Source organism: Gadus morhua, chromosome 3 (assembly GCF_902167405.1).
Source record: "Gadus morhua chromosome 3, gadMor3.0, whole genome shotgun sequence".
In the NCBI taxonomy this organism is placed as follows: domain Eukaryota; kingdom Metazoa; phylum Chordata; class Actinopteri; order Gadiformes; family Gadidae; genus Gadus; species Gadus morhua.
In genome coordinates this window covers 6950353-6976988 of record NC_044050.1, presented here as the reverse complement: position 1 = coordinate 6976988, position 26636 = coordinate 6950353, and the positions used below count along the sequence as shown (strand labels likewise).

The 26636-nt window shown below is 44.1% G+C and overlaps 1 protein-coding gene across 6 annotated transcripts in view; it reads right to left on the bottom strand.

Annotated features, from left to right (window-relative positions):
• The window catches only part of septin9b (septin 9b), a 69364-nt gene that overhangs the window by 9077 nt on the left and 33651 nt on the right, over positions 1-26636 (bottom strand). For 3 of the 6 annotated variants that reach the window (XM_030350905.1, XM_030350904.1, XM_030350903.1), the window contains exons 3-6: positions 4843-5028; positions 2078-2206; positions 589-670; positions 97-234 (exon numbers count right to left, since the gene is read on the bottom strand). In XM_030350905.1, the coding sequence (XP_030206765.1) occupies positions 97-234; positions 589-670; positions 2078-2206; positions 4843-5028 (535 nt within the window). Of the gene's footprint in view, positions 1-96; positions 235-588; positions 671-2077; positions 2207-4842; positions 5029-6858; positions 7008-17027; positions 17318-20303; positions 20544-26636 lie in introns of those variants that run through there. The other 3 variants (XM_030350907.1, XM_030350906.1, XM_030350908.1) reach the window with 3 other exon arrangements.

Below are 26636 nucleotides of genomic sequence, written 5' to 3'. Positions count from 1 at the left end.
TCTTTCACTCCTACTGACTGTCTGTCTGTCTGTCTGTCTGTCTGTCTGTCTGTCTGTCTGTCTGTCTGTCTGTCTGTCTGTCTGTCTGTCACCCACCAGTGTCCAGTGGGGGGGATGAAATATATGCAGCAGTGGACCCTGGAGTCTGGGATCCGCTTCTTCCTGTCGATGTTGATCTCCTCCTGCAGGTAGGCCTCATACTGGTCATTGATGAACTTCATGATGGGCTGCCAGCTGGGGGCACATGGTAAATCCAGTTCAGGGCTGAGGGCCATGCACAATCAGTTGTTTACATGCACGCGTTTACTGACTTATGGGAGCGATTTGCAGGCTTTTGGCAAGCATTTCAAGCATAGGGCATTCGATTTGTGAATGGATGCACAGTGTCCTTGTCATCAAATCCATGGCTTTTACCGCACTGACCCTTTTTATCATCAATGCATTCACAGTGTGTTATGATAAGGCAAAAATAAGATTCCAAAAGATACATTTTCACATTGGACGAAAATGCTATATTTTTACTATCTTTCAAAAATATCCTACTGCGTGTGAACGGTGGCTGGATAAAAAAGGGTAACCTCCACTCACCAGTTTTCATTGTTGATCTGGTCCCCAAAGCCCGGAGTGTCGATGACTGCCAGTTTCATCCTGACGCCCTTCTCTTCGATATCTAGGCAGAAGAAATCAAACACTCCTTACCTCCTCTGATCTGGTGGTCCTCGTATATGCTAAAAAGGCCCTTTACCACTGGACAAAAAGCCCACTAGCATCCACTAACACCTACGTCCTTCTTGAGAACGATGCTATGACACAGGTTGAAGTTCTAGACCAGGGGTCTGCAACCTTTTCAAAATGCAGTGCCAGTTTGACATTTTCTCGTTAATGAGTGTGCCTTAAGCAACAATATATTAAAAATTAAGTTGAATTATGACAGCGACTAAAACATTTCCAGAAGACCTTGAATGGTACTATTTCCATATAGTCCACAATCATGCATCAACATTTTAAATGTTTTTTTGGCAATGTTATATCTGCAACATGGGCTTACAAATTATAACTACATATGTCCCATCTTAAAACACCATTTTCAGAAACTCATTCAAAAACCAATTTGCACTGTGAGAAATGTAAAAAACGAGAATATATGAGTATGTTGGAACCATTCACATCAATATCTTTAAGACATGTACAGCTTTGCAAAACCATGTGAAGGCGATGCATACAGACCTCTTGCAACAATATTTTAAATATTTTCTTCTCTATTACTCACAACATAGGTTTAAAAACTATGAATTGATCCCATTTCAGAACACCGCTTTCTGTAACTTATTTAAACACATTTGCACTGGGAGGAATAAAGTGCAAAAAAAAAATCGGTATTAATGATTATGCTGCTGCATTGTGCTGTGCATTTTTTTAATAATAATAATACAATTAAAATAAAAACTTTTTTCTTCATTTTTTCTTTTTTTAAGTGTGGCAATGATTATGCTGCCCCTCGTGCCAGTGGTGGCACGCCTGCCTGGGGTTGCGGACCCCTGTTCTAGACGTTGGCACGTTAACAGACAGGAACAACATATAACGGCCATTTGGGATATTTCTGGGCTTTCGGTGTAGCCGCAAGACAGTCAATTAATATCCATGTCAAGACTTCCTCTTCTGTGTGCTGTCCTTTTTCTAAAGTCAGATTAGGAACTTGAGTCGCAACAGTGGAGATGGAGTTGATAGATGATTTCATTGATCAACCCTATTGTATCACAAGTAGAGAGTCTAACGTTTCTACACAGAAAACACAACAACCATATTTTAGAAGATGTTTCAGTTCAAGTCACATTTTGGCTAATCTCTATACACAGATATCAAAGCTTAATCGATAGGGTTAGGGTTAGCCAACGATAGCCAATGGGTGCCGAGAATTTTACTCTACACAGCGACTGACTACTTGCATGGAACAAACCCGTTTAGAAGTCATTGGGGAATGCTACAATGCAGACAAAACCAGAGATACCAAATGCCTGTCCTGTTGCCTACAGTTTCTGCCTCCATATGGGTTTATAGAGATGAGCAGTGGACCCACCATGGCTGATGGACTTGATCTCGATGGTCTGGGGGATCTTCTCTTCGGGGTTCGGTTGCGCCGACTTGCGGCTCACCTTGGATTTGAAGAGTGTGTTCATCAGCGTGGACTTTCCCAGGCCACTCTGCCCTGCAATTGCACCACATAAAAACACGCAATAGTAATTGTATCTTGTGCATGCAACATTTTAACCCTGCACAAACACACACCCAACTTTAATTTGTGCAGACTATAATCTGCAACATCCCAAAACTCTCCACCCTGCCCCCCTATAGGAGAGGTGTTAAGAGAATGAGTTAGTGAGTGTGGACAACAGCAGGCCAACTGTAGAGCACAGCCTGCTGGGGAATCTAACAGACAAACACACACACTCAGCTGCTCTGACAGAAGGCATGTGGATTCCCACCAAAATGCCATCGGGGACTGCCCTTTCTCCAGCCTTCTCAACCCCCCCACACGCACACACACACGCACACACACACACACACACCATTTAGAAGGTCACTTGACCGGGAGTCTCCCTAAGGTGGCAGACACGGCGAGCTGGAATACCTTGTCTGGCTGACCTTCTGCAGCCAGCTCAGTGTGAGCCAGTGGATGTATTCATTACAATCTTCATCAGACTCCAAGTATTGCATTTTATTTATTATTTCAGTTTTTATTCAAATAATTCTTAATATATTCTCTATTCTGCATTCGTGAAACCCACACTGTGAATGTGGAGATAGAATTTGTCCGACACCTAGCTTGGATTTCAAGTGACTGACGTTCCGCAAATAAACCACTACTTCCCATGGGAGGAGGTACCAGACAAACATGTACAGAAAATACGTAACCATTTGTTCACCGATGTTAGATTTGACCTTCTGGATGTGGAGGTGTGGGTTGTGTGCGCCGATAAACATTCAAGTACAGGCAACAGTCTATCGGGGTCTTACTATGGGGAGGAATGCTTTATAATATAGATTTGCGAAATATTTATTTTAAACGGAAGTTGTTGTCGACAACTTCAAGAGAGTCAGTGTTGACGTGTTGAGTAGGAGAGGAGAGAAACTTAAGATCTTACATATGGGTGTTATAGGAGGGACTTGCAGGTTGGAATTGTATTGAAAATGTTGTACTCTGAATTAATTAAACTTCCATTACGACTCGGCTGTAACTCTGAAATTGAAAGCGTTGAAATAGGCGGTCAGGTTGTAGATGATGGCTTTTATATAGAGCAGCCGGTTAATTAAAGCAGTGTGACATTTACAGATTTTACTCTATTGGCATCTTTGAATAAGTAAAAAGCTAATTGATTAACAGCAATTTGTCATGAAATGTCACTGGGCCACCTTATCTCTGGTTATTATATTACATTTAATTGGATCATATTACATTATATTTGTCCAACAAAGAACAGAGTTTCCTCTTCCGCGAGCTAGTATATCAATGTGACTGTGCTTGTTGTTGCAAGAAAACATATTTTCAGTGATGAGATTTACCATCTCGCCATATTATCCTCTAGAGATCAGAGCTACAAGAGGACACATGTCAGTACTGCTGGAAAACTTTCCAACAACAACTCGAATTGGGGGAAATAGATAGGCATGTCTGGACAAAAGACCAGCAAACAATGGTGCATTATCACAAGTCCAAGGCACCTCATCGACTCTCTACCATCATTAAATACCGCTGCACATTCAATCCTCTCCACATTCTCCGCACTTGTTTATCTTCACAACAAAACGTTGTCGTGTTGTGGCATCAATCCTGGGTGCCATGCCAACATGTTATCTAAAACTATCTACAAAACAAAACAGTACCCCTGCAGGCAACCTCATATAACATGATTCTGTGCTACCTGTGCATCACACACACAATGTGTCTGCTCACATTGAAACCCAAGCTTTACTTAGTTAATGTCCCAGACTGGTGCACAGGTAGAGAGAGGGTCACTTTCTCTTTGAGTTATGAAGACAGTAAATGCATATTGTTGGATGCATAATGTATTTTGGTACATAGGGTAGGTACCTCAGTAGGTAAATTATTGATAAGTGGATTCCTTTGTGGAGGGGATAGGGGTTTGTGTGTTTGAGTGTGTTTGAGTGTGTTTGAGTGTGTGTGTGTGTGTGTGTGTGTGTGTGTGTGTGTGTGTGTGTGTGTGTGTGTGTGTGTGTGTGTGTGTGTGTGTGTGTGTGTGTGTGTGTGTGCGCACATGCAGCCATCCATACACGTAAGAGTTTTGTGGGGGGCATGTAATTGGAGTGTGTATTAGTGTTACGTGTGCCTGTCTAGCGTGTGGCATACTTGAGCTTGTCAGAATTATGGGGATACCTTTACCATCATCATCATCACCAACATCATTTAGCCTGCCTTTATCCTCTCAAGGAGGAAGGTTTGTGGGGGGGGTATGTGTGAGAGAAGCTTCATGCTGGTTAGTTGTTAGCAAAAACAACTCACGGACACACACACACACACACACACACACGTGTCTTCATATGATATACCTTGGAGCCGAGATGCGTGTCCATAATTCTAAATGTTAAATATAAATGTATGGAAGTTCATGCTAGGCCTTCATCACAGAGGTGTACTAGTCGAGGTTGAACACAGGTATCTCATCACACTAATCATGGGCTCTGGCACGTCGCCTACATACCCATAATTAACTTAATGAGCTACACCTGTTTCCAGCAGGCTATGAGTACTTCTACGATAAAGGCCTCTTGGGCATGAGTTGAGATGATGTCGTTTGTGTTTGAGGTGATGACCATCCAACTCACCAACCACCATGATGTTGAGCTCAAAGCCCTGCTTCATGGCCTTCCTCCTCATCTGCTCCAAGATGGCGTCGATGCCAACGTAGCTGAAGTCGCCGGCGTGGCTCCGCTCCCCCTTGGGGGGAGGGTGGGGCTGGTGAAGCTTGGCGGAGTCCGTCATGTTGCTGTGGCTCGGATTGACCTCTGACCCTGAGGCAGAAGTAATGGTGGTGTTAAGTCTTTGTGTTTGATTCATTTACCTAAATAGGACAAGCAGCTTACATGACTGGAAGGGGGCTCTCAGTTTATTTCAAAAGAAAAGAAAAGAAAATGCAAAAACACAAGCATGAGAAGAAAATGAACAAACACACAGAAACCAAGGTAACCATAAAAACCATCTAAAGAAAACAAACCACTAATATTATACAAGTATGACTTGATTACTTGATACCTCCGCATGCCTGCGGTCCTACTGTAGTTTCCTCACCCCTTTCAAATCTGATCTACCAGAGGCTTCGCACCAACAGGCTGCAGGTGCGGAAAACCGAGTGGCTCCATTCAGGAGAAGCCCAGGGGAGGGAGCCAACACAACTCATAACAGCCACACATCACAACACTGCCTGAAGCCTTTCACAGATGCCCCCCATGGTCTGAGTGTGCTTCAGTGACGGCGCAAAAGTGGACTGGTGAGGGAGGCATCCAGAACTAAAGGTGTCCATTTCATTTGTAGATGTACTCAATTGTGCTTTAACTCAAACGTACCGAGGATTATTGCTTTGAGTTTACCTTTCAGTACAATATTATACAATATATGTAAAACAAAAGTTTTGCAAGGAATCTGGTGGACACGTGTGCTACATGTTTCCCCCCCCTGGGCTGAAGAGCCTAGTGAACATTTTGAAGCCATCATAAGGGAAGGCGGGGAGGGCCTTGGCCAACACATAGCCCTTTATATTAACGTTACGAGCTTACTTGACAGGAGGACGGGGGGCAAGAGGGGAAACACTGTGTGCCAGGCCATCTCATCATGAGGTCACTGTATAATAATTCACTTACTACTCCAACGCCATTTCCCCTGCAGTCGGAGCATGTGGGCCTGATAGAAACTTGGTAAACGGCCCTAAAGAGGTAGCTCCAGGGCCTCGCCGACCCTAAAGCGGTAGCTCCAAGGCCTCGCCGGGCAGAGCGTGGACCCTTAAGACTCAATCCTGACAGAAGCGACCCTGCTTCGATCCTGGCCGTTGTCAATTGCTGCATGTTCTTCCCTCTCTCTCTCCCATACCTTCCTGTTTAACCTACTGTATCTTCATGAATAAGTAAACAAATGATTCTTAATAAAAATCTTAAAAAAACTCAATGTGCATTGGATGTATACGATTTTAAACCATGCCTTTTTGGCAGCAAGCCTTTCATGGGGGGGCGGGGGCATATTTGGCAACAAGACTATCATGGGGGGGGGCATATTTGGCAACAAGTCCATCATGGGAGGGGGGGCATATTTGACAAAAAATACTTTCATGGGGGGGAGGGGTATGTGGCAGGATGTGAGAAGATATGTAGGACGATTATCACAGATACAAAGCTAATGGGTTCATTTCCTGAAAGCAGATACAGACCTAGAACTGTCCTTTAATGAGAACCACTCCAGAAATAAGATAGTCCATCATCCACACTTTAACTGGAGAATCCTATTCACACACAGACAGACACACAACTACCAGCTACTCAAATTCATGGCCAGCTACATTTTTCTTTACCAAAAAGTAACTATTACAAAGAAAAGAAATGCCATATCTGCTTTCTGACCTCCTGTCTGCCACCACCCCTCAACAACACCATCCCTTCCCACTGCATTCCATGCGTGTCTGTTTGGTCAAACCCATCCGACAGATATGCCATCGCATTGCTCATTATTCAGCGTACAAAACAATGCCATCAAGACCGCGAGTAATTTTTTTGATCAAAAAAGGGGAACCCAGGATTTCAAAATAAATGTCTATAGTTACAAGCCATTGCCGTTTAAAACTCCTGCCATCTTACCTCTGTTGGAATGGGATGACCGAGTGAGGAAGGGGACTTCTTCTCAACGCAGGGTAACAGTGGTCTGCCTTGAGGAAGTGACACTAAGCCTAGTCCTAGATGTGTTACTTTGGGTTTAACAGATAACAACTGGTGTGTGGGTGGAGACTGATCTTTTTGCACCCTTGTTTTGAGAGTATATTTTACACAGCTATCGTTTATCATGAATGGAATAGAATAAAGTCACCGTCTCTCAATGCAGCTGCCTGGATATTGTTCTTATGGAAACCTTCCAAGCTGTTATTTGGCGTAACAGAAGAATATTGACTGCTCATTAAACAGCATAGCAGTGAGGTCATTCCGCTTGCTTCTCATGCAAAAAAGGGTTTCTTTTCAACTGTTCTCTCTGAAATGACATGTCTCATCATGAGGTGAGTCTAGCGTGTTTCACATGCGATAAAAAACATGCAAGAAACCCCAAAATGCAGTGGAAATCGAGTAAAATACAGTTGTAAAATGAGTTTCAGGATCATTATTGAAGTGCACGCCACCTTTTACATAAAGGTGCGGAAACACAGAAACCACAACCCTAGCACATGACCTAGACTAGACAACGTTAGGCATCACCACAATGCCTCTAATAGATAAACAGATCCTTGTGTTACTACTTTAGCTTAAATCGCATTATCATAGAATGGGCATCCCTCTATGCTCCCTTTTGGGGTCCATTAAGTTTCATAATTTTCTTTCTAAATAAAAATAATACAAAATGCCAGCAAGCCAGTATCATGTGCTCAGGGAAGCCTGAACTTGTTAAATACATAAAACAAAGCATTGTTGACTTTTATTCAGGGGTTTTCACTCAGATTACGCAGACCTCTTTGATCAAGGCCACTAGTACATACATGTATGTACAACGTAAATTGTAGAATACACGAGTCAGGTAGACAAGTTGGAGAATAAAAAAATGAAAGACAGGAGAGAGAGAGAGTTTGGTGGCAGCTAAGAGATCCGTTTCCCAGAGTAGCAATTTCCCCCATTTTTACTATGAAAGAAAATACAGACCTGACACAAGTTAAAGCCACACCTCTTTGGCTCTATGAGACTTGGTGCTTTGAAAGTGCTGCTAAAAACAGTACTACAGTTTATAGCACTTCCCCTTTGGAAGCTGTTAACTTCAGAGTCTAACAAGGATCCGTAGCCACTAGGTCCCAGATACCTGTAAAAAGCCATTAGACACACACGGACACACGCACACACACACACACACACACAGCTTCTATCTATAGCACACGGTCGATGTCGAGGACCGACCATGAGTCAGAGATGAGTGCTGCTGGCTCATGATGCTTGTGATTGGATACATTAGCAAAGATAGCTGCACCTGCACTATCATCATACTGCAAGCAATACAATATGTTCTCTTCTACACATCTCAGCAAGTTAATTCCCAGTTAGAGATTAGTTTAAATACCTCAGCGGCTTAAGTCTCTAAATGGAAGGGTTCCCCAGTCCGATAGAGCCAGACAAGAGGTTTCCGGCTCAATATAGAGCGTCTTGTCCTGTTCTTAGCCCTCTTGAACTCTGGCTTTCCATTTCCCACATCACTCTCTGCCTATTTATTGATTAAGTGCAATCCTGTAGGCACATGCGGCTTGGCTAACAACAACTGGATGTTATAGAAGATGGATTAGCTAAACTCTCCTAAGACCGTCTGAGAACAAGGGAAAACGTCTACCCATGCCCAACGGAGGAGACTATCAAGTTTTGTTTTTGGAAGCTACTCCCTTGACCAGAGAGGAAGCCCATTATCCATTTATGTGCATTATTCATCATTCAATTCTTGATGTTAAACATACAGTAGGGCTGATCCACCGCTGCAACGCTAAGCTCTTCTGGGAGAAGCCCAGAAGAGCGTGCTTCACTTTAATAATCCCATTTATCGAAGACAATCGAAGAAGCACACACATTTACATGACATGATGTCATTTTAGCATGATTTCCCTTTAACTCTCATCCAAGGCCAACTGCTCTCACTGATACCCTCAGTAACAAGGCAGAACGAAGGGGCTGTTGGTTTGGTCGGGTCAGGTGGACGATCAGAGAGGATGGGGGTCTTTAGACAAATCCTGATATGTCACCTACCCCTGACCCCCGCCACTGCCCCTCCGTTCTGAGTTCACCTTCATAGTGTTGGGTGTGCCAACTCCACAATGTAGATGAAGAAGTGGGAGTAAAGTACAACATTGAGCCCTTGTACTTTATCTGTTTTACAAAGTACAGATTTGGTCTAATAAATTAAGACGCTGGCCACCGGAGTCCAAACTGCCTCATGTTGTGTGAACCAAAGCCAGGCCAGGCCATATGGTGTTGTTGAATAACACACACACAGACACACAATTGTTTTATACCACAAACACCAACTACAAACACTTCCCCACACATTTAGTGTTTATAACCAGTTTTATTTGTCTGACCAATACACACACGGGACAACATTAGCAGCCGCTTTTCCAACCGCCGCTCAAGAGTCACTCTTTATGACTCACAAATGAAGCCAAGCATTTTTCTATGTCCCCGCACAAAAGCTTGTATGACCTTAGCCATAGCGCTACCTTTCCGGATGAGGAACCGCATTAGGAGGAACCTCATTAGAAGGAACGGGTAGTGGATGACTCTGAATAATATTCATAGCTCTTTCATTCCCTCTTGTTTGCAGGGCAAATTATAACGGTTCAAGGGGCAGATTGAAACACAGGCTGTGACCATCCTTCTCTCCGAGCAGTGGGGCAAAGAAGTCACTCTGTGAGAAAAGATTTTTAGGGAAGGAATATGAAATAAATGAACAGCGAATTCCAACATCTGTGTTCTGGACAGGGCAGCCAAGGCGTCCCTCAGCCGGCGAGCCAATGGATGGCGTGCATTGTCCCGTCTAATGAAAAACAAGTCCAAGGAGCAGCAGTGGAAAGTTGGCCAACAGGTGCCGTAACCAAACTGAGCGGGACTCCCAGATATTCAAGCCCTCGTTCCAACTCACTCGTTTCCAAACAGAATGGAGATCCAGTGCAAACACAACTCAAACTCAAGGAACACATCACTGATTTGTGCTTGTTTCTGTGTCTTTTTGTCCAAAGAGGAATGTGAAAATGGACAACGTGGTGGACTAAGGGCACATGGGTTAGCTCAATTCCTCCATGATCAGAGTGGATCAAACACGCTGCATCTCTGCGCGTGACTGGATAGATCCTGCTAGGTCAACCCCCCCTCCTAAGTATTGCAGGTGCGTTCAAAGAAGGGATACTAACAGTTGACTGGAAGCGTCATGTTGGTCCTAATATGTCCTAATATGGACATGTTGGAAGGAGAACACGGTGTGTTCGTGCATTATGGATGGAAGGACAAGATGGACATGGTACAACACACGTAGGTCCTGGAGTCAAGGTACGTTGTGCCTTGATGTCCAGTACCACAAGAGAAGTTGGTTTTTGTTTGTGTCCATTTCTATATCAGAAACGCATTAGAAATTGTGTTCCACATTTTTTGCGACGAAAATTATATGTGTATCCGATTATTTGTGTTTCAGATATAAAAAAAACAAGCAGCCCTTTTGCTTGTGGTTTCAAGAGAATTGTCTAGTTTCCTGTTTCCTGTTTGTATCGGATCAGCGCTAGAAGACAAGGCGGTTTACTTTCCTCCTAATTTGATGCAGTCTTAATCACTAACATACTTTATCATAGTAAAACTCAAAAACCGTTTAATTATATAGTATCTGTAAAATATAAGTATCAAACCAATCCTAATACGTCAGGCTAAAGGAATTACTTGGTTTGGATAAAGAGATACTGCCATGTTGGTTAAAATAATCTCTACTGCAGAAAATAATGCGGCCTAATCTGCAATCCTTCAAATATTATTAATTCAACCTGGGTGTTCAGAGTATGAAGTGCTGCTACCAAGAATAACTGGGTTTTGCAATCATCAAACTCCAAGACTCAGAGGGGTTCCCAAGTCAACACCGTTCTGCTAAATCAATCATAGTCCTGCCCTGGATTTCCTCTTAGATGCTTGTTTGAAGCTACCAATCCAGCCAGAGCCAAGAAATACAGCAGAAGAAGAATCTGCCTTGTCTCTGTTTAAGAGCTCATAGTCCAGTTCTGCTACAATACCAGGATGCCGAAACATCCCAGAGGGGGATAGTGGTAGGGGGTGGCGGCACACCAGAGAGGGAGAGAGAAGCAGCAATTATGCATTGCACACACAACCTGTAATTTGGCTCTGATGGCCCGCGCTTGGTGAATTGGGTGTTTGATGAGTGATGTGGTGCATAACAAGCTGCTCTGTTAGGCAGGATCCAAGGCTTTCTCTGTTGAGGCTATCTTTGTCACATTTCAGATACTGACGCACCTCTAAAAGAAAAGGCAGCAACAACATTCCAACAAAAAAGGATATTGATAACAGTTGGGGCCTCCTTTTCGAAGCAAGGTTTACCTCTATTTACGACTGCACAACTGTTTTGTTTTGAAAATGGATTACATTACGGAGGCCAAAAAGGCTGGTTTCTCCATCTTAAGAGCTATTGGAGAACGCAGGCTGCCAATCCAGCCACCCATCCTATATAGTTAAAGCTATGAGAACAGGCAACATCGCCTCCCCACAGCCTTGTCCGAGTCATGATACGATGGACAGCCCCTTACATATAGTCTGCTTTTGCAATTATATTGGCTCCCCAGCGCCGTTTGTGTTTACATATATACATGCATGTGTGTGAATGCATCCTTCCCTCAATGTTTCCATTTCACACACATACGCACACGGCGGAACATCAAAAGGAAGCATAAAGAATGCTACTAGCATTCTCCATCTTTCAGTCCCGTCACTCATCTGGTCCCCCTGAGAATGCGACCCGCGGCCTAACAGCTTGGAAAGCAGATGGTGCTCTGGCCTGGGCTGAAACACAGCCTTCCACATGGAAACTGCTGGAAGCCCTGATAACGACCCGTTCCAATACACAACTCAGAGAGAGAGGGACAGGGGGAGCGAGAGGGCCAGAGCCAGAGCCGAGGCGAAGGAGAAGGAATCTGCAGGTGAGGTAGGTACACATAAATAAATATAAATAATGAAGTTACCTAGGTTTATTGGACAGGCTTGAGGAGAAAGAAAATTGCAAGAGTGAAAGACAATCGAGAAAAGTTTGGTAGGCCATGATGCCGAGTTAGTTTGGGGCTGAGGGAATGTCAATACTGCACTGGAACAAAGGGAGAGGAGGGAGAGGAGGGAGAGGAGGGAGGGAGGGAGGAGACCAGACCAGAGCAGCTAACGAGTATGGAGCCATGGTTGGTCTTGGTGGCGAGTTCCATGGCAGCCAGTCATACTGCTGGCCAACCAATGAAAACACTATAACTCAAGGCCCCCAAGGCATTCTGGGAAACAACATGGGGGGAAAACTAGAAGGTCAGGCCACAGCTGCAGCATATAATGAACTGCAAGAAGACACTGAATGTAAATCACACAACCACTAAGTAAGAAGTAATGTAATGACAGTCTTAAATGTTTCAACACCCAATCGAACACGGGGCATGTTAATATGCAGAACTAAAAAGCTGAAAGCCCACAAGATTAAAAACAATTTCTGCGCAGATGTGGAACACAGCAATTTAGCAGCTGCACACATAATACACTGAATCTCCAAGTCCTACTGTCTCTTTATTACTTAACCCATTTTTAGTTTGGTAATAGATAACTACAATGGGGCCTACTAACAGTCTTCCTAAACACAAAAGACCTGTAAACTTGAAGTCAAATTAGTATCTTTGTCAACATGTTGGTAGCTTAAGGATAGGGGGAAATAGTTTGCAGATGTTTGGTTATTATTTAACCAAAGTGTCTAAAAGTGGTTGGTATAATGTCAAGATCTTGTTAATAAGCTAAATGTGTTAGCTGACAATACATTGTAAACCTGAGCTAATTTGGTATTGATATTATTAGTACTATTTGCAACAAAGGCTGGAAGCTGTATAAATCCAGGAACTGTGATCTCTTAGATAGGAGCAACACATTTTAAGTACTTCCCTATATGTTTAAGATGGTTTGGTTCTCTTTTCTATATTGAGTTTGCATCAAGCCAACCACTGTCATATCTCTAACCAAGATCCTGGGCTTCTGTTCATTGGTCAGAAAAATAGTGGAAAGTGAGAGACTGGATGGTTCTCTCTCCTCCATCCGTCAACCTCTAAGAGAGGCTGCTTTTCAGGCCTAAAGCACTGTGGATCAGTTGAGGCCCCGTGGTCCATCCATCCTGATGCGACTACAATGGTTGCATTCACAATGGCCCCGTGGGCTGTGGACGTTTCCTGTGCTGCTCGGGCCCCTGGCCAGAAGGGCAAGGCCTCGAAATCCCAGGTTCCGATCCCCGGAAAAACTGGAGGAGTATATACATGTTGAGTAATAGTACTCACAGTGGTTTTCCTCTGTCGTGTGGCTCTGAGACACAGCCCTCCATACACAGGAATGAAAAGGAGTACAGTGTCCATCATTCATTCATGCCCATAGTACAATGTTGGTTTGGTACATTAACTCTACCCTAGTGATAGGTACAGCTATCCATAGACACAGGTACACAACTACTTCTGCCAATCAGTAGGCTGAATGAGAGTCCCAGTATGTATGGCTGTGTATACCTGCCCAGGAGACAGAGGAGAAACCGGGTGGTGCTGGTGTAGGCATGGGGAGTGGTTCTAATGACGTAGCCTGCCAACGTTGTGCCCAGATTGCTGACCACAAATTGATACAACCGGATCAGAATACGAGTCTAGTCGCCTTGGGACATGGTCAAACTCATTAGTTCCCAAACTTTGACTTTATGTGCACCATTAAATAGGCATCCATATCTTTTCCGGACCACCTTAGAGGAAAATGTTGAAAAATGTGTTGATAAATAAATATACAGAACCATGGCCATGGGCAGTAAATAGTGGAAAGACAAAGTCAGCAACGCTGCCTATGCTCCCAGTGTGTTTATTTAGCAAACACTAATTAATCAAAACATCACTGGAAAATTCTGTTTTATTTTTAATTTATTTAGGGACCATCTTCCAGTCAGGGACTAAGGATGGAAATTAGCCTATGGCTATAATCCTGTATATTTACATCTTTTTCTTTTTTAATTCATAAATATATTGGTGCCTTTGTAAAAAAAACAACAAACTTCAAAACATTACAATGGAAAAGATACGATGGAATGCTCAGAGAGACACTATTTTTGAAATAACAATGATCAATACATCCTTTTTTTGGGTTATTATCGGCAGTACCTTCGTTTACCAGAGATTGAAAAACACAAGTCTATATTATGCAGTCTCTGTCACAGTAGAGTCTGCATTCTGAGTTACAGATGTGCATGAACACCAGTGACCGTGAGACATGACATTGCCATCCTTTTGCAGACAGCTTTCGAGGTTCCGTTTATTACGAGGATATCCGAGATGCAAGACCAATGCAAATGGGTTCTAATAACAACCAACAGTGCATTCCTCGTGAGGTGCTTTGAAGGATTGCCTCCCCAAGAAATTCCATCAAATTCCAGGGACCAAACTCGCCACCATTAATTACCCATGGCGCCTTGCAGCGGCAGGACAGCAGGAGCGCCGAAACACGGCCCTGGAGGCAGGCGGCGGCCCCGCAGCCAGCCTGACTTCCCTATAGTTCAACAATCCGTCACCTCTGACAGGAAGTGACACATCTGCCTTCCCTCTGCTCCATCATACTCCCCTGAGTATCATGCAGAGAGAAACATAAACAACATCCTTCACAGTTTACTCTCTCTCTGTGTGTGTGTGTGTGTGTGTGTGTGTGTGTGTGTGTGTGTGTGTGTGTGTGTGTGTGTGTGTGTGTGTGTGTGTGTGTGTGTGTGTGTGTGTGTGTGTGTGTGTGTCTTACAAGGGGAGAAATTGTGAATCAGCGAATCCATACACACAGACAGAATGAGACAATAGCATTTGCCATCAACTTCAAACATCAACAAAAGTTACCATTGACGACAAGCACGCACATCATAGTGAATATTCAGTGAGGCCCCTCTCCAAAGAACCCAGAAGCCAGAAAGAAGCTGCTGATCCGCGATGTTTTGGATGCACTTCCGGCAACAGCACTATATGGCCACTTATGCTTAAACACACACCCAGCTTGTTGAAGCCTCTTCCAGAAGGGGTTGGGATGGGCCACCAATACACACGCAGTTGTAGAACACTAAACGGTTGGTAACACTAAACTAGGTTTCTCTGAGCATCTCTCGCTGTGGATCTGTTATTGGACAGTTTTTGGAGATGCTATGTCAAATGTGCAAAGACAGTATGCCAATATGTAGGTCTACCTATTGCAACACTAAAGATAATATTTTGGGTTATATTGAAGCCTCGCTAGGTGACTACTATGCTAGACTATGCTACTTAGACATGTTAATTGGGCATGATGCCTTTAAGATCTACAATAGTTCCAGTAATCCATGTCAGAATGGCCCTGTAACGATCCCCAGGCAGAGTTTAGTTTCAGTCACTGAAGTGTTAATTACCAGGTAGCTAATCTGATTAAATGACAATGGTTTGGTGGGTTAGCATACCCCCTGTTGTGATCTCAGAGAATCCAGAATGATCTGCTTCCCCCAACACGTGGCAGCATTAACAACGTTAAACACAACCATTACCAACCTGTGGTAAAACCATCAGTCCCAGTATGCACACACACTGCTCACAGACTAACTGTGAGAAATGAACATTAAACAGGCCATGAAAATGTTTCTCATTGAACAGTAGACATCCGAATGCAAATCAAATGAATTTGTTCTTGAGAGCCGATCCCTTCAGACTTAGAAAGGGAAGATGTGTGCATCCGCTACAAGCCTCAAGACCAACACATGGGCTGGATCTCGGAGGTCAGCTGCTTCATTGAGACGTTAGTCATCAAATAGAGCAGAAGACACGGAGACCAGCATATGATTTTTTTGTAGGCCTACTTTGATCAGAAAGAAGTTTTTTTCATGAAAACAACCACCATGATTTGTGTGTTTGACCTCTTGCAGCAGAATAATCAATGTTTAAATACAACCAAATGTATTTCTGGCTCATATGAAACCATGTGATAACTGAACTCAAACTGGCTAATGCCCAAATGTTTTCCAAGAGGGTACACAAATGTACACTAAACTCTCAAAGAACTTGATCCTACGTGATCTTTCTCTACCCAAATCCAATTCAATAAACTCATGTCAAAGTTGAGTCAATGGCGGCGGAGAGGGACAAGCTTGGAGACTGAAGTGCATGGCCTGTGTATCTCTTAACTCGCGCTGAACCTGGCTAGCTCGGTGGAGATACAATGGAAGGGATTACCAACATTTCATTATGTAAACCACCAAAGAAATAAGCTTGGCTAGTGTGCTGAAACGTCTAATAGTCTGATGTGAATAGGAAACCCCCTCTCATAGCTCACGTGGCGATAGGTAAGGCTAAATGCAGAGCAGCTAAGTAAAATTTGGCCAGAGCCTCATGAAACAACCAGAAGGGTTAAGTCATTAGCTGCATTCTGATTGGTCAACGCTGGCCTCCATAATATGGGATGGATTGTTCATGCACATTGTGGATCGGGGGGGGGGGGGGGGGGGGGGGGAAGAAATAAGAACAGAAGAGAAGAGTTGGTTGGAGAGAGAGAGAGGAAGTGTGTGTCGTTTTCAGTGTGTGTGTGTGTGTGTGCGTGTGCCTGCGTGCGTGCGTGTGTGGGGAGGGGGTGGGACCCCCCAGCCCCCCAAAACTTTCCCAGACGGTTTAACAAAGAAGTTGGAGACAGGGAGAAGGATAAGAGGGGGAGAAGAGAAGACATGAGAAAAGTAAAAGGTCTACAAGATAAATCACACACACACACACACACACACACACACACACACACACACACACACACACACACACACACACACACACACACACACACACACACACACACACACACACACACACACACACACACACACACACGCGGGTTGTCTCTTTCTCTCTCAGGCAAACTTTCATAGTTACTTCTCAGCCCTTTACAACAGCACACACAAACTCAACAACAATGCACGCACACACAGAGCGGCCAAACATGACCCACTGACACACTCTGACACAACGGAAACACCGAGAACATAAAAAACGACAACTCACCCAACCCTTCCCTGTGTTCTTGTCTTTCTTTTCCTTCCTTTTCCTCTTTCCCTCTCCTTCTTCCTCCCTCAATCACAGCTACAGCTGGCCCGGCTGCAGAGCTGCTCCACTGGCCACGCCCACACACAGTCATGTGACCCGCCCTCAGTGGATAGCAGCCATTCTGTGGCCACGCCCCTCATTCAAAGACAGTCAATGGGGACACGGCTGTGGCTGCCCATGTGGACGTAGAGGAGAAGACTGTGTGGACTTGTTTTGTGGTGCGGCTTAATGTCTAAGCTCTTCATATTGAGTAGAGTGTGTAGGATTTCCAAACTAAATATTAGGCATGTTTATTTTTGTTGAATGGGTAGGATCGAGAGTGTGTGTGTGTTTTTGGGCAAGACAGAGAGGGGTTTAATTTACTTGTGAGCCTGTGTGTCTGTTCCCCGTGTGTGTGTGTGTGTGTGTGTGTGTGTGTGTGTGTGTGTGTGTGTGTGTGTGTTTCTCCATATGCGCTCTCACCCCCACTGCTTTGTCTCAGTTGGATAGAAGGCAGGAGCGGGTTCGATTGTGTGTGGCTTGTGGTTTAAACGTCTGTCTCTCCGTCTCACACTCACACACACACACACACACACCATGCTGGTGACTCATACCGGGACCAACACTACCCAGGGGAAAGATGACCAAGCCAGAACAACATTGAGCCCAGAGAACTCACATCTCTATGAGCAGATTCCCGGTGGATACATGCAATACATTTACTTTCCATGTAGTTTCCTTCTTATATGTGATATATGCACCACAAAAATAGAAAAGATTGAAGGACCAAAGATTGTGAGAAAGTCTGCTGCCTGTGGTTTGTGTGATCCTCGTTTGAACTTAACTGTGTGCACAAAATAATGGATTGTAAATTGGGACAGTCTCTTTTAAAGGAGAAGACTGCATAAAATCTGAGAAAAATATTCCCAGAATTGGTAATAGATAAAGTCGATCACATTTCATATAAATAGGAAGAAAAGACGAGGTGAATCAGAAAGTATACAGTTAAACACAAGTTTCTTCCTTTCCACCAGCAGAGTTTCTGTGGTCCAGAGAGCTGTTTTCATAACATTCATCCGAAAGCTTCCTTCCTGTCGAACCTCTAGTACAGTTAACCCTTCACCCTGGTGTGGGTTTTTTCTGTGTGTGTGCGTGTCTGTGTGTGTGTGTGTGTGTGTGTGTGTGTGTGTGTGTGTGTGTGTGTGTGTGTGTGTGTGTGAGTGTGTGTGTGTGTGTGTGTGTTTGTGTGTGTGTGTGTGTGTGTCGGTGTGTGTGTGTGTGTGTGCGTGTGTGTGAATGTGTATATCCCTGCACCTAAGGGCCTATTTACATTCAATCTTGATATTCTATCCCCAGAGAACGCACAATTCTCTGATTACGGCTGTCGCAGTAACAACATGGAAATCATTCACTCCATTCAAGCCAGGGATCCTCACTCAAACACAAACTAAATGGGCCGTGTATCATTCAGATCACAACTTCCTGGCTCTGATCACAAACCAAGATATACACAAGACACGGGAGTGCTGCTGTTTCGACTGCAGCTCGGTAAGAGGTGAGAGGAAGCTAAAAACTATTCAGCTATGAAGCTATTCAGAAAAACAGCCTGCGCCATATTAATTTGCATGGCAACAATGTTGAACATTTGGGCTGGTGATATACAATACTAGACACCACCCCTTATAATTCTGAATGAGCACTTTTATCAGTGGTCGTCTAACTGTGTGTACATCACAGTCATTGAGACTAGAACCGTTGGTTTGAAAGGACATGAACCGTTGGCTTTAAAACAACTGGAATGGATTGGCCCTCTGAGTAACTGGAGATGCAGAATAAGCCAGCAGAGAGAGTCGGTATGCCAGCTGCCTTGGAAAGCTCTGTGATTGGACCAGAGGTCAGGGTTCATGATTGGGTTAGGTCGCCCAATCAGAGCGGAGTACACATGGAAGCGGTTAGAAGAGGCACCTCTATGACTGCAATGTGACTCACTTACTGATATCCCCCCCAAATATCCATGTAGAGAGAGAGGCATGATAGCAGGAGACAAGATAGGGGAGAGTGAGCGAGATGGAGAGAGATGGAGAGCGAGAGGAGGTAGAAAAGGGAGAGAGAGGGGGCAATGGAGGAGAAGATGGAATAAGGAATGAATAAGTCTCGATACAACAAGGAGTTGAAGAGGGAGAGATAAGAGCTGAGGTGATGATGGAGATGGGGGATCTGGATGGGATGCTGGAAGGGAAGTGGGGGGAGGGAGAGATTTGCGAGAGGAACATCTGTCGTGGCCCTAGCTGGCGGCGGCTGGGAAGAATAGTGTCAGTTGGAGACTTCCTGTTGTGTGTTTCTGCTGAACTCGCTCTTCCCCCGTGGTGCAGATGGAGACAACAGGTGTGATTCGATCAACAAAAAAAATAAGATACTGACCTCCTGAGGGACATCTTCGGAGTCCACCTCTAGTGAGCCATGCGTCCACACACGCACACACGCAGATGTAGTACACACACATAGACACACACATCTTTTTGTTTGACGTGGATAACCTTTTGTACAACGTATCTTGCTTGTATAAAGTTGTAATGTAGTCCTACCCAGACTATCGTTGTGTATCTCTATGGTTCAAACCTATAGAAACATACTTTTCAAGGCTACTTAATGGCACGTCAGGGCGACATAACTCCAGCATGGTTTAATTGTACACACAGGGAGAAGATATAGGACAGTTGATATCTGCCCTGAGGATTAGTTTGTGTAAAAGTATGCTTATGGTTTCTTAACACCTGATTTAAATTCCCAAATCTTCCTCGCTGGAACAATTATGTATGACGAATTGGACAATTATAACAGAGACAGAGAGCAGATGTTCTTCCATACATGCACAAACTTTCAAAACAACAACCACTTTATCAACAATGGCACATCTGGAAACCAAAGCATCATTTCCATGGTCACTCGAATCGGCACGAACACAGTGAACCCAGCTAGTCTGCTCAGAAAATAAAACTACCAGCGAGTCATTTAGCACATCGGCATTGACCGCCCCATGAGATTAAACACAGAAGAAGACATTAACTGGTGTCTTTGGATGTTGCTGCGCATCCATTGTGGGAATTTAAAGAGGAATCATCATGGCTTGACATAATTGGTCTTAATGCGAACCACCTGTGCAGACAGTATTTAAAAACAATCACTGCGGTCTCTGTGGAGTCCCGCATTCCTCCCCCGGCATGAAGAAGCGCAAACCATCCAGCGGATACTCACAGAGTTCCTCCTCCGGCCCGTAGTTCATCTCAGCGCACATTGCCGCCATTTTTACCCTTCTCTGGTGGTCTCTTTCTCTCTCTTGTCCCCAAGCTGGCTTTACAAATCAAATCAAGAACAACAATCCCCCTGCTCTGGAGGGGAAATTGATTTCACAAATAGTTCACCCGCAAATCAATGCCTTGGCCTGAGCGGCTCAGAAAACCTCTGGATAGTGTGGCTGAGGAGGGTTTCAGAGGGAGAGAGGGAGGCCCTAGTAGAACACTGCTCCCTCCACGTTGTGAACTCTGGAGCTTCTCCGGATGACAGTGTAAACAGATCTGTTCTTAGGCGGCGTTCTCCTGGGGAATCCCCGGCCCCTCGCTCAATGTTCAGACTAACATGGGAAGAACTGTATGGGAGGGAGACGGGGGGCCGGGGGGGGGGGGGGGGGGGGGACTACGACTCCCCGAAAATAAATTCTGTAGGCTAACTCTTCGTGAAGTCTTGCTCTGTGTTTCTAGAATCGTCTTTTGTCTTTTGTTAACGACGAGAATTGAGAAAGGAAAGGCTTTACTTGAATCTTTATTCATTGTGATATAGAGCAACAAACGATTCCTAGAATAAACATAAACGTTTGTGGTCGAAGAGCGAGAACTTTGAGTTGTTCCCAAGAGAAATGTGTCCACAAACATGACTCATCCTACAAGAAGAATTTCCTACAAGAACTCAATGCTTTATTTTTATTCAGGGCTGTTCCTCTGGTACTGTCATGTTAGCTGCTGAGTACACTCTCCAAGCTCAGTGTAACTCATTAGAGATAACTTGCCCTTTCCCCCAAATCCTCAGCTGTGCTTCTTCTATCAAGCCCCTCTGTTTGACACTCCTCTGAGATGATGTCAGAAGTTATTTCAGTTTGAATATAGAGAAGGGGGGAGTTTGAGCTATGGAGTCCAAGAACATAACCACCTGGAGGGTTTCAATTTGAAAGGGCCAAAGAAAAAAAAGCATAATATTTGCTTCGGATTGCATTTATTTGTGGCTAAGCATTATGCCCCCTTACCCTTAGGCTCAGCTCAGTGAGCATCCAATGCTCTTTCTACATGCTCAGCTACCCTAGCATAAATGCCTTAGGAGGTGGTAGTAAACAAGGGAATAACATGTACACCGTCCACACCGACATTAAGCCTTTGTGTACTGAAGTCAGGAACTCCTCAAGCCTCGTCAGCCATCTTAAAAATAACAAAGCAGTGTCCCCTCATCCGGTGAGATCATCGGCCAGGACTGTAGCTTTCCAACCGTCTCAGCTCCAGCTGGCCACAACCATCGCTGCACAATAAAGCTCTTCTAGAAGGCAATCAAATCTGTGTTGTAAGCAGTACAAAACTGCCTTAGTTGCTCGTCTGTTGGTCCACCACACAAACACACAAACAATGCAAAAACACACGTACACACATGCCTGCACGCATAAAACTGTTAAACTGTAAAGGCAATCTTGCAATCATATGAGCCAGAACTGCAAAGAGTATCTTGTGTAAGCTGCACACAAACAACACATCAGATGTGCCCACATGTCCAAACTGACGCATGCGTAGGCACATGCACACATGCAACCATGCACACGTACACACACACACACACAGACACATACGCACACACAAACTTCATACACTACCCGGTTTGGCAGATGGTACTATGGCTACACACACAACCATCTGTCCATCTGCTGAGAAACATGACTAAATGGGTAAATTTACACACACAGGCACCGCACACACACACACACACACACACACACACACACACACACACACACACACACACACACACACACACACACACACACACACACACACTTGTCATCAACATGGGGGAAAATATTTAATGAGCAACATGTAAACGAGAGTACAATAAGATGCACTTAAATACAAACTCGAACCCATTTATGACCAACAACACTGGAGCGACCGGTGGGATTTCACCGGTACTGCCACGGAGATGTGAGGTTTGGTCATGGTTGTGCGAGACGAAGGGAAAGTTAGACAAGCGGATACAGGAGATGAGTGCGACGGAGGCTTTGCCTCCAGAGACGCTAGATTAGAACAGATCTTATCTACCCTTCACTTCCATGGCCAAACAACTATCTCTCTCCCCCTGTGTGCGTGTTTGTGCATGTGTGTGAGTGAGCGTGCGTTAAACATGTGGCTGTGTTTATGTTGTGTTTCTGTAGATATGAGTGTTATCTGTGAATCGGTTAACAGCCTTTGTGGGTATCCGTGTGTGTGTGTGTGTGTGTGTGTGTGTGTGTGTGTGTGTGTGTGTGTGTGTGTGTGTGTGTGTGTGTGTGTGTGTGTGTGTGTGTGTGTGTGTGTGTGTGTGTGTGTGTGTGTGTGTGTGTGTGTGTGTGCTGTGAGGACTCATATTAGTCACAGAATGATTGTCAACACAGTGCAGGTCATACTGTGCACCTGGTGGGCGTCTACATACATGTGTAATGGAGCCTGTGTGTGTGTGTGTGTGTGTGTGTGTGTGTGTGTGTGTGTGTGTGTGTGTGTGTGTGTGTGTGTGTGTGTGTGTGTGTGTGTGTGTGTGTGTGTGTGCAGGCTTGGAGGATGGGCCATATCTTTACTATGGCTGTGGGAGTAGTGGGGACCGCAGAACAGGACGTAGGTCTCCCAGCATCGGTGGGAAACGTCTTTAACCCCTGACTCTCACCAGAAGCTTAAAGTAAACTGTATATTCCCAGAGCCAGAAAGCTCCACATGTTGGGGGAGAGAGAAATGTGTGTGTTTGTGAGTGTGTGTGTGTGTGTGTGCGTGCGGCACACACACACAAAAGTGTTTGGGACAAAAAAAAAGCAAGGGGAAAATTTCCTTTCATCTTAGATAAATCAGCTCAGAACATATTTAACTAATGAATAACTCTTCTTTGAGTCATGCTTCCTGTATGAAACCATCCGAGACCAGAAGCATTATAGGCCGGGAGTTTATGTGGTTCTCGTTTATGTGTTGTATTCTTATCAAACCAATGGGTCAACAATTCTTTGAAGGCAATAGAACTGTAATACAATAAATATATACATTTCTCCAAAAGAGTCATATGCTTTATAAAAGCTAGGTTATATGCAAAACCTGGCAAAGATAGAAATGTGACGAGACACAAAACTTTAAAAAATCGATGAAGAATAAAATAAAGATCAAGTGTAAAACTGGTGAAAGCTTCTCTTACCATTTACCTTTTTATCATTACATCATCTGCCTGGTTCAACCACATTTCACCTGTCCCACAGTGCCTCCTAGTGGCGTCTTAAGGACTTGCTTGCAGACTGAGGCTAGTCAGACGATGCATGTTGAGGATCTCCAGCTATTTGTGATGCATTATTATGGATCCCATTGCTTTTCATTGTAAGACCCGCCCACACTTCCCGAAATCGCACAGTGATTGGAGACTCAACGCTGGTCTACAATACTTTTAAGAAGCCCACTGCTTTCCTTGGTAAGGTCTCTCGACCACGCTGCCCAGAACCACGATAAGACTGGCTATGAGAGGTTAAGGTAGAGCTGGTTAAGTTTAGATTAGAGATGGGTACGTGTAGGTAGTTGGTAAGAGATGGTTAGGGTTAGTATATAATATATATAATATATTTATATATATTATAGTGTGGGGCAGCCTTAGACAACATCTCCACATGTGATGGGCAAAACACCAACGCTGTAACATCTCTCTCTACCTCTCCCTCTCCCTCCCATTCTGCCTCTGAGTAATGAGCTGTCAGGTAATGCTGACTATTAGTCTGAGATCAGTCCAACTTGTTTTGAATGTGAGAGAACTTGTGCCTCTCCTTAGGGTGTGTATGTTTGAATGTGTGTGTGCGTGTGTGTGTGTGTGTGTGTGTGTGTGTGTGTGTGTGTGTGTGTGTGTGTGTGTGTGTGTATTTGTGTATGTGTGTTTGTGTGTGTGCGTGTGTGTGTGTGGGTGTGTGTGTGTGCGTAGGCGTGTGTGCGTGTGTGTTTGAGAAAGAGGCTGAAAGAAAAGACATGGACAAACAGTATAATAAAAAAAGGTAATGTGTTAATTTGTATATTTACATGTGGAGAGAGAACTTAGCTCACATTAGCCTTCTCCTGAGTGTGTGTATATTTGAAAGTGTGTGTGTGTGTGTGTGTGTGTGTGTGTGTGTGTGTGTGTGTGTGTGTGTGTGTGTGTGTGTGTGTGTGTGTGTGTGTGTGTGTGTTTGTGTGTGTGTGTGTGTGTGTGTGCACATGCCCTTTCCTATGACCCGCGGATGGAGACAAATCACCCAGTGTCCCTGGCTGGCCTTTCTCCGCCTTCAGAAGGTCAGTTCAAATGAAAGACGAATAGCTTAATTTGCTCCATGGTCCATAATGACCAGACCCAATTAGAAAACCAATTCACTTCCAGTTCATCTTATTATTCTAGGCCCCGGGAAGGAATTCCATATCTCATTTCTGTTGGGTTCAAATCAGGGAATTGTTTTCTTTCTCAACAATGTCTAATCAGCCAACGGGGTGTGGCTCATTTCCAGTGTTTCCCAAAGCTCTCTCTGTTAGTTATCTCTCTCTGTGTTAGTTAATTCTCTCTGTGTTAGTTAACTTGCTCTGTATTAGTTAGCTCTCTCTGTGTTAGTTGGCCCTCTATGTGTTAGTTAGCTCTCCCTGTGTTAGTTAACTCTCGCTGTGTGGTGCTCTCTCTGTGTTAGTTAACTCTCTTTGTGTTAGCTAGCTCTCTCTGTGTAAGTTAACTCTTTCTGTGGTAGTTAGCTCTCTCTGTGTTAGCTAGCTCTCTCTGGCTAGTTAACTCTCTCTGTGTTAGCTAGCTCTCTCTGTGTTAGTTACGGTCTCTGTGCTAGTTAACTCTCTCTCTGTTAGTTAACTATCTGTGTTAGCTAGCTATCTCTGTGTTAGTTAATTATCTGTGTTAGTTAACTCTCTCTCTGTGTTAGTTAACTCTCTCTGTGTTAGCTTGCTCTCTATGTGTTAGGTAGCTTAGTTAACTCTCTCTGTGTTAGCTAGCTCTCTCTGTTTTAGTAAACTTTCTCTGTGTTAGTAAACTCTGTGTTAGCTAGCTCTCTCTTCTTTGTATGGTACGCCGGTACGTGCAAGTCGTAAATTGTTTACCTCCCAGCTTTCTTGCATTATTTGCTGAGGCATGTCCCCTTTTGGTCGTACTAGCTTTTTCATTTCTCATTGGCTAGTCATTGTAATTGTTAACTACATTAGCCTCTTTAACAAACCAGCTCGAAAACAAACAATACAACTTTACATTGTATTGCACGCACAGCAAGACCGTGCAAGGCATAAATTGGTGACCGGCATAAAGTAGCAATGTAATCAAGTGTGCAAGAGCATTTCAAATCTAAATTAAAATGACCAACCTGATACCAATACACACACATATATTTTCGGGCGCCATTTTTGTTGACGAGTAGTACAGTCAGCCTCACTGAACTCGCTCTACTTTCAGAATAGCGAGCGGGACCGACCAAAAGGGGGCCTGCCTCAGTGAAATGCTGCAAGAAAGCTGGGAGATTTGCGACTTACGACTTGCATGTACCAGTGTACCATCCAAATGGATTACAGCAGAGGTCTTCAACAGGGGGCCCGCGGAGGTACTGCAGGGGGGTCGTAAAAGTTTTGGTTGATTAGACATTTTTTTATATTCCCCGGCTGCAAATTTTTCCACAAATTGAAATGTCTTTAAATACACATTAACATGAATCCAACACACTAGCCGCGTTTACATGGACACTTCTGATCCGATTTCTAATCGGAATAGATCTACTCCTATCATGCGATCTGAATGTATGGCATTTACAAAAGTAGAATGCGTACGTTCGTATGTCTCTCGCGCACACCTGACACATCTGGACCAGCGGCGACATTTTTATGCATTTGATTTTAATGAAAGCCCAGCAGGAGAGAGCTTTCCTCTGCCTGCTCCTTCAATTAAGAAGGAGAGTACAGCATCGTCAGTTTTGTCGTCCGGTCTTTATATATACCCTCTCCTCCGCCGCAAACAAGAGGTATTTGGATGAGAGTGCGCAGCCAAGACTGTTTGGAGAGAGAGAGAGTGCTGTTATTTAAGGGATAATGTACAGAAAGCCCGTCATTATCAGAAAAAATAGGCGATCAGCAGAGAAATAGTCCGCCAAAGACGTTGACGTTGCTTAGCAACTGGACACGCTGGGGTTGATAAGTTACCGGACTACTTGCAGAGTGGTAAGAAAGACGTGAATCAGGCAAAAAGATGACACTAACAAGCATCACTCATTTTCGTTTCCACATTTATGTTTAAAAATTTCAATTTGAATAGCTTTTATGCATGATTACATGC